This window comes from Cucumis sativus, chromosome 5, assembly GCF_000004075.3.
Source record: "Cucumis sativus cultivar 9930 chromosome 5, Cucumber_9930_V3, whole genome shotgun sequence".
Taxonomy (NCBI): domain Eukaryota; kingdom Viridiplantae; phylum Streptophyta; class Magnoliopsida; order Cucurbitales; family Cucurbitaceae; genus Cucumis; species Cucumis sativus.
The window spans coordinates 12512652-12525842 of NC_026659.2; the positions used below are offsets into that span (position 1 = coordinate 12512652).

General features: G+C 33.1%; 1 protein-coding gene across 1 annotated transcript; it reads left to right on the forward strand.

Moving 5' to 3' along the window:
- The first annotated feature begins 8435 nt into the window (after positions 1–8435).
- LOC116403902 (uncharacterized mitochondrial protein AtMg00810-like) lies at positions 8436–9337 on the forward strand. The gene is made up of 2 exons (XM_031885847.1): positions 8436–8540; positions 8600–9337. Exons 1-2 carry the CDS (start codon positions 8436–8438, stop codon positions 9335–9337), a joined length of 843 nt encoding a protein of 280 aa, XP_031741707.1.
- Positions 9338–13191: the final 3854 nt, after the last annotated feature.

Consider the following 13191-nt stretch of genomic DNA (forward strand, 5'->3'; position numbering starts at 1 on the left):
TGCTATTATCAATTATTATATTACTAACCATTGTAGTAAATTTTACCAAAGACAAATTGATGAAAGGGACGAAAATAGGTTCACAAAAGATACATCAAAATATTTTATTTTTGAAAACCTGTTGGAGGGTAGGGTTTCCTATTGGTTTGAACAACCATTTGATTGACTGGGTTGTAAATATAATAAAAACCACTAAATTAAGAGTAAAGAAAAGGAGGGATGCTAAAAATAGATGAAGTGAAAGCAATAGATGGGTATAGTTTGTTCCAATGGGAAATTATAAATTGGAAACCCATTCCCTCGTTCCTTTCACCCTTCATTCAAAATAAAATTTGAAGAATAGAAAGGTCAATACCAAAAAAAGGTTAAAATGGCAGGCAACACCAACAAAACCCTTGCTATTGTGATGGTTGCTATGATCATGGTTTGTTCATTGATGGAAAACCCAACGAACGCAACCTCTCTCGATTATGGTGCCATTGGTAAAGGAGACGCAAGATGTAAAGATGGTAAATGTGAAATATTAGGAGATCCAGCCAATAATTATACAAGAGGATGTGAGCCTGAAGAACACTGTAGATCTGGATCACCTGGTCAATGATTCACAACATTTGCCTTCTACATCTCTATTCCACCATTCTATATCCTATCTCTCTTCCAATTATGACCATGGTGTAAAACAAGTGCATGTCATTCATTCATATATGGTATTGACCGGACATTTCTTTGATATTTAATTTATTAATTCAATGGTTTTATTAATATGTTGGATTTGTTATATCTTCCATTTCTTTGCGTATGTTTCTTAATATTCTTTTCAATTTTCTTCCTCTCGATTAGGTAGATAGTAGTTCGATATGATTTTTAATTCAAAATTAAAATTATGAAAAGATTTCATTAGTAAATTACCTCCAAATGTAATTAATAATTTAGACTTTTTAAAGCTAAAATTTAATTAACAATTTGGTTTCAAGAGGGTAAAAAGTAAGGCTGAAGGGGGGGAGAGAGGAGATAAAAAAAAATAGACAAAATCGTTAGATTGTTAATTACATATAGAATCGATTTTTGGATTCAATCCAACTTTAATTTTATGTTAAAAACTATGAAAGATCAAACTTCTACATAGCCATCTTAATTACTATATATGGGTGAAGGATAAGAGTGATTATTATTAACCATTCATTAATCATTGGACTTGCCCTACAATTACAGGTTACTAAATTAGATTAACATTTTAATTATCTCTTATAACCTATCAAATTTTTATTACAGAAAATCACTTTATTATTACCACTTTAATTATTGTTTCTTTTGTAAACAGTTCGTAATTAGATTTAATTTAGAAAGAAAATAATATTCTATGGACACCACTTTTCTTAATTTTGGAATGAGCAAATCAAACGGCTCTCTTTCTTCTCTCTTCCGACGATCATTTCTCTCCTTCATCCTTTTTCTCTATTGAATTTATGGTTGTGAGACACTTGCCCATGCCGTTCAAAATTTTACATTAGAGTGGATCTAAACCAAATTGGACACTGTGTTATCTGGTGTTAGCTTGAAGTAATTTCTAACAAGAATGGTTGCTTCAAAAAGACAAATATAAAGTGAAATTGATTGCCTCATTCTCTTCACCCTCATTCAAACTAAAATTGAAGCTTAAAGAAAGAAGTAAAGGAATCAAAAATGGCAGCCTGCACGTATGAGATGACGAATTCTAAAATTTTCAAGCTCTTCGTTATATTTATTTTGAGTTATACGTTATCTTAATTAATTGGGTTGCTATAATTATAACTTATTTCGCTCCACCTAGATTTTTAACGGCCAAAGTGAGTTTAGTATGGTGGTATTAAAATGACTTTTTTATTTAAAAATCGAAGGTTTAGTTTTTACTATACAATTATTGTACCAAAAGAAATTTTTATACCTATTTAAATCAATTTGTTTCATTAGTTTTTCTTTGATCATCATAACACGTTTACTTACATTTACGCACATGTAATGAAATACTTTAAAAAAAAAAAAAGGAGAAGTGAAAACAAGAAAAATAAGAACAAGTAATAAACATATATATTTTTTAATTTCTATGTATTCTTCGTCAATGTTTATCTTATTTTAAGAAATTGCAATTATAACAAATTCTATTAGCGAAATGCTTATATGGTCGATAAATTTGCATGACCTACCAATAATAGAAATTTATTATTGATATACTATGTGATATTTATAATTTTTTTTAAAATATTGTTAGATTCTAATGACTATATTTACGACAAAATTTTTATATAGCAAACTACATATAACCAGGCATTTGATCATTTGGTGTTTTGACCATCAGGCAACTTAACCATTACACGAGCAGATCAAAGAAGGCGTTGTGACTAGACGAGATAACTACACATTACGCGAGATACAAGGCAAGGAAGCACACGTTCTGTCTAAAGCGTTAAGGCTTCTTAACACATCACTCCTTCTAGGCGAAGTGCGACATTAATTTTAAGACTATCCATTCTACTGTGGTGTCCAAGACCATTCCAAGGCGATTTGACATCCTCTAAGCTCAACCGCCCTTTTCTCTTTGAAGGAGCACACTTCAAGAGATGTAAGCAAAATATGTTGTTCTTCCTTATGTTGAAGAAAGTTGTTGTCGCCTGGATCATTGAAAAACCAGAAGTCTCAGAGACCAATCCAACTAAGGAGCAAATCAAGAATCTTATAGCGTGGACGGAGATCAACTTCATCTATAAGAATTTAATTCTTAATGGTCTTACTGTTGAGCTGTATGATTATTACACTACTATATCTACTGCGAAAGAAGTATGAGATGCGTTATCCAAGAAGTACACGGTAAGCCGATACTTGCAATATCAAATTACTGATGATAGATCCGTGGAGGCTCAATCGCATGAAATTCAGAAGACAGGACATGAAATTAGTAGCGAAGGTATATCAATTGACGATCAATTTCAAGATGCGGTTATCATTGACAAGTTGCCTCAACTGTGGAAGGATTTCAAAAATACTTTAAGAAACAAAACCAAGGAGGCGACGAGAAGACATGACCAAAAGGAGGAGGTGAACACGATTTCCAGAACGCAGTCCACCGCAATTCTAAAACCGAACCTGAAGCTGAAAGGAAACAAAATGAAACGAGGTTCGAATAAACAGAACAACTCGCAAAAACCCCAATCCAGAAGTACAATACAAATTGTTTGTTATAATTGTAATAAGCCTGAACACTTATCTAAAAATTGTAGAAACGAGAATCATCCTGCTGTGCTAGCGATTCTGGTAGAAGAAGAATTAGTAGTTACAATCACATAAGTTAATGTGATAGGGTGGTCTGAATATTGGTGGCTGGACACTTGTGCATCTCGCCATGTTTGTCATAACCTTAGTTTGTTTAGAAAATATAAAAAGATCAGGGATAAGAATATCCTTCTTGGAGATCATCACACAACTACGGTGGCCGACGTTGGATAAGTAGAACTAAAATTTACATATGGAAAAATGCTTGTGCTGAAGGAAGTTCTACATACTTCTGAAATTTAGAAGAATTTGATCTCCGTATATCTCCTCAACAAGGATGGCTTCACGCAAACCATAAGATCAGACTTGTTTACTTTAACTAAAAGCAATATATTTGTGAGGAAGGGCTACGCTACTGATGACATGTTTAAGTTGGGTACGCTAGTGATGGCATGTTTAAGTTGAACTTGGAAATTAATAAGAAATTATCTTCTTGTTACATGTTGTCTACTTTTAATATTTGGCATGCTAGACATTGTCATGTAATAAAATATTAATTAGCAACATTAGTAGGTTGAATCTTATTTCTAAGTTATTTTTGCATGATTCTGAGAAATGTGCATGTTGAAGTCATGCTAAGATAACTAAGACTTCATATAAATCTGTAACTAGAGTAACTGAACCTCTACATTTAATTCGTTCTGATTTATGTGAATTTGATGGCATGTTAACTAGGAACAGTAAAATGTATGTTATAACCTTTATAGATGATTGTTCTGACTACACTTTTATTTATTTGCTTAAAAATAAGAGTGATGTCTTAGACATGTTTAAGGTATTTACAATTGAAATAGAGAATCAGTTTAACAAAAGAATTAGGAGTTTTCATAGTGATAGAGGAACTGAATATGATTCAGTTGCTTTTAATGAGTTTTATAGCTTTCTATGAGTTTTATAACTTAAAAGGAATAATACACGAAACAACTTCACCTTATTGGATATATGTGTGTTCGAAGGACCTGAATAGAGGCTGATGCGCGAACTAAACACTCAAACAAATGAATTGATCGAATCTGAAGATAGGTAAACTGAACACACAATTAACTTAAGATTCATCGTTTTAGTGTTTCATTGCTATGAGTTGAAAAGGTCCTTTCAGTTCAAGTTGGGACTCTGCAATGAAGATTGGTTGAGAAGTTTCGCTTACTAGGCTTTTCGACAAGTTGTTCATTGAGAACCTCGCGTGGAATGTCAGGATCACTACCTTTCAAAGATCTTTGACTATGTCCATTCAATAGGATCACCAGTCATGACATGTTTTATGAGTGGTCTGATGGGATCACTTACATTCTCATATTATGTGTGTTCCTCCGAGTACACCAACAAATGAGAGTGTTTTTACGAGATCACTAGATTTCATATGTTCCATTGGGCACACTTTAGTTTTTTGTACCTCCTAATGGGAAGTTAACAGATCATCTAGCGAGACCAGTAGTGGGTCCCTTACTGGATATATGTTTGTATACATTCTTTTCTATGTTTAATGTTTCAAGCAAAGGTAGAGGTAATGGAAAGTTGGCGAGCAACAAGAAGGACATGTGATATGCCATATGGGGACTCAGTTTTGCTTTCGCTTTTCGTCACATGTTTTTAGTATTTTGACTTTATACATTTTGTTTGAACTAGTTAATTATTTCATGTTATTATTAGAATTTATGTCCTAAAACTCATAGTTTGTAATCATATTCTATTAAAAAAAGCCGTTATTGATACTATAATGTTAAAGCCTAGCTAAACTTGAACTTTATGTAGAGACATAAACATGGATCAAGTTTGAGTATATATCCTAAATAGTCTATAGTATAAGAATACGATTGGACACCTTATTCTGGAGACACTATGGATGCGACATACTTTGTAGTTAGTACAAACGATGTGATCTTAAATTGTTCATGTAGAGACATGGAAGTGGGAGTATCTTATGTAAAGAGTTTGCATAAGACTGAAACCATGAAATAGTCACTTTTAGGTTATAACGTCGTTGACTTTAATAAAACCGACTATGTCGTTTATAGATAATCTAGTATAACTTAATCTTAATATTGAGCTAACTATGAACTTCTGTTCAAACAAAATTATCCTTAGATCTGCGTAGGTGAGGGCAACTCAATGGCGCTGGCCCAATAAGCCTCATATTTTAGATGTAAGACAGGGTGGATAACTAGGGACATAGGGTGCAAGATGGAATTTTCTCCTACCCGCTTTAGGGTAAGTAGATAGGTTGTTTGCTTAATGACTGAATGCAAGTCTTGAAAAAGGGGCCCCATGCTCTCGTTGGCCCGAGAGGAATTCGATTTAGTAGTTGGACCTTGAATCAATTGTTCAATAGTGAATTAGTGGGACTTAAAAAGCAAGATATAATCTCGGGGGTAAAACAGTACTTTAACCCAACTGAGGTTATTAACAACCTGTGAAAGATTAACTTACTTATCATGGTTATATCACATAGACACAAATATATCTATAGTAAGGGGAGTGCAACTATGAGATTTTAGTGAAATGACCTGTTACTATATGTAGATTTGTCTATAATCAAAAATGTGTTTTTATTGAATATATATACACACATATATGTAATGCAATAATACTTAAAAATTAGGGATATCTAATTTAAAATAGTTATAAACCATGAGATTTTTGGTATATACATATATTTCTTAACTAGGGTAGATAAAAATAAATGATAGGATCAGTTTTGAAAAAGGACAATAATGTAACACAACCATTTTGTAATCGTGTTTTATTCAATTACTCGTTCGAAACAACATTGATAATGTCAATCGTAAACAAGCCAATCAATTAAGCAAAAATCAGTCAAGTGTGTGCAAGAAAATAGAAATGAGAAAGCAATTCATGGATATTGATCGGTAGAAAATGACAAGTATTTAAAAATGGGTGTTTGTAAATCTTTCATCTTCTTCCTTGGGTCTTTTCATTATGGAAAAGAAGAGAAGGAGAGGATGAGAGGGAGGCAACTGACAAGAGAGAGAGAAAAGGCAGCAACCCAATAACACAGAGAGACTGTTTTTCTTCAAACGGAGCCGACCAACAGGAAGAGTGGAAGATGTTGGAGTATTGACGTCAGCTAGGCAGTGGGATCGTGCAAACTTTTCAGGCGTGTATGATGTGTTGACAGCGTCTGGCATGGTTTGACGTTCCTCTGGCGTTTGACGTAATCGCCAAATTGCGTTTGACGTAATCGCCAAATTGTTGTTTTCTTGTTAGTTTATGTAGTTCTGTTCTTAATAAAATTTATCACGGATAGAATATTACAAGTCTATCAGCGATAGTTTTGCTATATTTGCAATTTTTTAAAAATGTTGTTACATCTTTAATAATTATTTCTAAAAATGTTGTTACATCCTAAAACGATCATTAATTACAATTTTTCTATTTATTTTGAGTTATATGTTGTCTTAATTAAGTTGTGATAATAACAACTTACTTTGCTCCACTTAAATTTTTTAACTAAATTTTTAATAGTAAAAGTTAGTTAAGTTTGGTGGTATTAACAATGACTTCCCTATTTAAAAATCGGAGGTTTAGTTCCCTACTATGCAATTATTGTATCAAAAGAAATCTTTACGTCTATTTAAATCAATTTATTTCATTAGTTTTTTCTTTGATCATTATAACATGTGTACTTACATTATGCACATGTAATGAAATACTTAAAAAAAATGGATAGTTGCAAATTTAGCAATTAAATTCAAAATATCTAAGTATATAGGAACATTTAAAAAAAATTGCAAATATAGCAAAATTTGTCATATTCTATCAATGATAGAGTCTATCACTGATAGATCATGTTGTAAAAATTAGTCTATCACCAATAGATCATACGAGTCTATCAGTGATACAAGTCTATCATCGATAGTTTTGCTATATTTGTAATTTTTTTTTAAATGTTGCTATATCCTTAATTGTTATTCCTCAAATGGTAATCCATTACAATTACCCTAAAAAAATATAGGAGAAGTGAAAATAAGAAAAATAAGAACTGAGTTACTTATAGTAAATGAACATATATTTTTTGAAATTTCTATGTATTGTCCGTTAGTATTTATCTTATTTTAAGAAATTACAACTACAACAAATTATGTTAGCGATATGTTTATATGGTCGATAAGTTTGTATGTCCTATCAATAATATAAGTTTATTATTGATATATTATGTTTGATTTACAATTTTTTAAAAGTATTGTTACATATGTTAATATTTTAATTCCAATGACTATATTTACAACAAATTTTTTATACAACAAACTACGTATTATTCCATATTTTCAAATAAATGGAATTAAACATTTTGAAAATTGAAAGAGCGAATTTATCAATTTCTTACACATTCATATTCATATGTTTAGGTTATTAAAAGGAAATATATTTTTGAGAAGTAAAATATATACATATGTAATACAATATAAGTAGTTTTGATTATAAGGGAGATGTAACACTTCATTTTTCGAGATTTACAACATATATAATGTCAACGTGAAGAAAATACTACAATAACTCTGGAGGAGAAGAAGCGATGGCCATGGGAGACCAACTATGCCTACTCCATCAGTTCGTCAACAACTAACCAACTCCATCACACTCTTTGTAGCCACCCTCGCCGCAACCATTCTCTTTCTTCTATTTCATTCCCCTCACTCATCTTCTTCAACAACCCCACATCCCATGGCTGCTCGAACCTTCATCCTCTAGCTTCATGGATTGGGAGATTCGGGGCTTGCCAACAAACCAATTAAGAGCCTCTTCACTTTCCATGAGTTTAAACGCACTTCCGGGTAAAAGACCCATTCGATGGAAGTGGATTTATAAAATCAAGACTCACTCTGATGGCACTATTGAGCGTTATAAGGCTCATCTTGTTGCAAAATGATACTCGCAAGAATATGAGATTGACTATGAAGAAACATTTGCTCTTATGGCTCGAATGACATCTATTTGCAGTTTGTTAGCTGTTGCTACTGCCAAACAGTGACCTCTTCTTTAGATGGATGTCAAGAATGTCTTTCTTAATGGAACCCTTTCTGAAGAAGTTTATATGAAGCCACTACCTGGTACTTCTCCTCCTCCTAACAAAGTGTGTCTTCTCCGTTGCGCATTATATGGTCTAAAACATGCTCCACGAGCATGATCTGTCACATTTAGCTCCACCATTACTCAACTTGGCTTTACCTCCAGCTCTCATGACACTGCACTCTTTACACGACAGACACCCCATGGTATTGTTCTTCTTCTTCTCTATGTTGATGATATGATTATTACTGGTAATGATCTACAGGCCATATCCGACCTACAACACTATCTTGGTCAACATTTTGAGATGAAAGACCTTGGATCTCTCAACTACTTTCTTGGTCTTGAAGTCTCTCGGCGCTCGGATGGTTATTTGTTGTCTCAAGCAAAGTATGCCTCTGATCTTTTAGCCCGCTCAAGCATCATTGACTCCAACACATCTTCAACACCATTAGATCCCAATACCCATCTAACCCCTTTTGATAATGTTCCTCTTGATGATGTAAGCTTATATCGACAACTTGTTCGCAGTCTCATCTATCTAACAGTAACTCGTTCAGACATTGCATATGTCATTCCCATTGTTAGTCAATTTATGGTTGCTCCGAGAACCATCCATTTTACTGTTGATCTACGCATCCTTTGCTATGTCAAGAAAACTTTGGGACATGGTCTTCAGCTTTCTTCTCAATCTTCGCTTGTGTTGTCTGGCTATTCTGATGCAGATTGGGCTGGAGACCCCACTGATCGACGATCTACCACAGGTTACTGTTTCTACTTAAGCGATTCTCTCATTTCATGGCATAGTAAGAAACAAAGTGTTGTCTCTCGTTCCAGTACTGAATTAGAATATCGTGCTCTTGATGATGCTACCGCTAAACTTCTATGGCTTCGTTGGCTCCTTGCTGATTTGGGTGCCCCTCAACAGGGTCCACTATCCTTCATTGTGACAATCGTAGTGCTATTCAGATTGCTCACAATGATGTCTTTCATGAACGTATAAAGCACATCGAAAAGGACTGTCACTTTGTTCGTCATCATCTCTTGAGCAACACCCTCCTTTTACGATTTGTTTCCACTACTGAGAAACCAGCAAATATCTTCACAAGAGCCTTATCATCTAGTCGCTTCAGTTAGTTACTTACCAAACTCAAGCTGACCGCCACTCTACCATCTTGAGTTTGAGGGAGGGTATCAAAGTAAATTCTTCAATTTAGGCTTACTCACATTTGTTACCTTATTTATGTTGCATAGGTTGCTTGTATTCATTGGTTACTCTAATGTAAAATATACAATAAATCTTAATCAATAAAATATTGGTTCACATGATGAAATTGCTTGCTTTAGGTTTTATTTGATTTGTATGTTTTTGGGTTATTGCGTGAAATTGTCTTCTCATGTTATGGGAGTGTAGTTTTATGGGTTTTATATCCTTGTGTGAAACGACCCTATTCGTTGTTCTAATTAAAGAACTTATATGCTTCGTGTGTTGAACTTGAATGTCACTATTGGTCTCGATCTGAGGAAGACAGTCCTTGTGCTTAAATGCTTTAGAATGGTATCAGATAAAAGTGTGATGTCTGAACCTGAACTTGGTATGGTGAGTGAATTGGTATACAATAAGTGAGAGCAATTATCTTTGTTGGTTTTTTGATGATTTCAAAATCAAAGTCACGTGGGCCATATCATACCATTGTAGAGTAATGCGGGAGGTTCGTTGCAATTATCAATTATTAGATTACTAACCATTGTAGTAAATTTTACCAAAGACAAATTGATGAAAGGGACGAAAATAGGTTCACAAAAGATACATCAAAATATTTTATTTTTGAAAAACTGTTGGAGGGTAGGGTTTCCTATTGGTTTGAACAACCATTTGATTGACTGGGTTGTAAATATAATAAAAACCACTAAATTAAGAGTAAAGAAAAGGAGGGATGCTAAAAATAGATGAAGTGAAAGCAATAGATGGGTATAGTTTGTTCCAATGGGAAATTATAAATTGGAAACCCATTCCCTCGTTCCTTTCACCCTTCATTCAAAATAAAATTTGAAGAATAGAAAGGTCAATACCAAAAAAAGGTTAAAATGGCAGGCAACACCAACAAAACCCTTGCTATTGTGATGGTTGCTATGATCATGGTTTGTTCATTGATGGAAAACCCAACGAACGCAACCTCTCTCGATTATGGTGCCATTGGTAAAGGAGACGCAAGATGTAAAGATGGTAAATGTGAAATATTAGGAGATCCAGCCAATAATTATACAAGAGGATGTGAGCCTGAAGAACACTGTAGATCTGGATCACCTGGTCAATGATTCACAACATTTGCCTTCTACATCTCTATTCCACCATTCTATATCCTATCTCTCTTCCAATTATGACCATGGTGTAAAACAAGTGCATGTCATTCATTCATATATGGTATTGACCGGACATTTCTTTGATATTTAATTTATTAATTCAATGGTTTTATTAATATGTTGGATTTGTTATATCTTCCATTTCTTTGCGTATGTTTCTTAATATTCTTTTCAATTTTCTTCCTCTCGATTAGGTAGATAGTAGTTCGATATGATTTTTAATTCAAAATTAAAATTATGAAAAGATTTCATTAGTAAATTACCTCCAAATGTAATTAATAATTTAGACTTTTTAAAGCTAAAATTTAATTAACAATTTGGTTTCAAGAGGGTAAAAAGTAAGGCTGAAGGGGGGGAGAGAGGAGATAAAAAAAAATAGACAAAATCGTTAGATTGTTAATTACATATAGAATCGATTTTTGGATTCAATCCAACTTTAATTTTATGTTAAAAACTATGAAAGATCAAACTTCTACATAGCCATCTTAATTACTATATATGGGTGAAGGATAAGAGTGATTATTATTAACCATTCATTAATCATTGGACTTGCCCTACAATTACAGGTTACTAAATTAGATTAACATTTTAATTATCTCTTATAACCTATCAAATTTTTATTACAGAAAATCACTTTATTATTACCACTTTAATTATTGTTTCTTTTGTAAACAGTTCGTAATTAGATTTAATTTAGAAAGAAAATAATATTCTATGGACACCACTTTTCTTAATTTTGGAATGAGCAAATCAAACGGCTCTCTTTCTTCTCTCTTCCGACGATCATTTCTCTCCTTCATCCTTTTTCTCTATTGAATTTATGGTTGTGAGACACTTGCCTATGCCGTTCAAAATTTTACATTAGAGTGGATCTAAACCAAATTGGACACTGTGTTATCTGGTTTTAGCTTGAAGTAATTTCTAACAAGAATGGTTGCTTCAAAAAGACAAATATAAAGTGAAATTGATTGCCTCATTCTCTTCACCCTCATTCAAACTAAAATTGAAGCTTAAAGAAAGAAGTAAAGGAATCAAAAATGGCAGCCTGCACGTATGAGATGACGAATTCTAAAATTTCAAGCTCTGCGTTATATTTATTTTGAGTTATACGTTATCTTAATTAATTGGGTTGCTATAATTATAACTTATTTCGCTCCACCTAGATTTTTAACGGCCAAAGTGAGTTTAGTTTGGTGGTATTAAAATGACTTTTTTATTTAAAAATCGAAGGTTTAGTTTTTACTATGCAATTAGTGTACCAAAAGAAATTTTTATACCTATTTAAATCAATTTATTTCATTAGTTTTTCTTTGATCATCATAACACGTTTACTTACATTTACGCACATGTAATGAAATACTTTAAAAAAAAAAGGAGAAGTGAAAACAAGAAAAATAAGAACAAGTAATAAACATATATATTTTTTAATTTCTATGTATTGTTCATCAATATTTATCTTATTTTAAGAAATTGCAATTATAACAAATTCTATTAGCGATATGCTTATATGGTCGATAAATTTGCATGACCTATCAATAATAGAAATTTATTATTGATATACTATGTGGTATTTATTATCGATAAATTTGCATGACCAATCCAACTAAGGGGCAAATCAAGAATCTTATAGCGTGGACGGAGATCAACTTCATCTATGAGAATTTAATTCTTAATGGTCTTACTGTTGAGCTGTATGATTATTACACTACTATATCTACTGCGAAAGAAGTATGAGACGCGTTATCCAAGAAGTAGACGGTAAGCTGATACTTGCGATTTCAAATGACTGATGATAGATTCGTGGAGGCTCAATCGCATGAAATTCAAAAGACGGGACATGAAATTATTAGCGAAGTTATATCAATTGACGATCAATTTCCAGATGCGGTTATCATTGACAAGTTGCCTTAACTGTGGAAGGATTTCAAAAATACTATAAGGAACAAAACCAAGGAGGCGACGAGAAGACATGACCAAAAGGAGAGGTGAACACGATTTCCAGAACGCAGTCCACTGCAATGCTAAAACCGAACCTGAAGCTGAAAGAGAACAAAATGAAACGAGGTCGAATAAATAGAACAACTCGCAAAACCCCAATCCAGAAGTACAATACAAATTGTTTGTTATAATTGTAATAAGCCTGAACACTTATCTAAAAATTGTAGAAACAAGAATCATCCTGTTGTGCTAGCGAATCTAGTAGAAGAAGAATTAGTAGTTATAATCACATAAGTTAATGTGATTGGGGGGTCTGAAGGTTGGTGGCTGGACACTTGTGCATCTCGCCACGTTTGTCATAACCTTAGTTTGTTTAGAAAATATAATGAGATCAAGGATAAGAATATCCTTCTGGGAGGTCATCACACAACTAAGGTGGCCGACTTTGGATAAGTAGAACTAAAATTCACATATGGAAAAATGCTTGTGCTGAAGGAAGTTCTACATACTTCTTAAATTTAGAAGAATTTGATCTCCGTATATCTCCTCAACAAG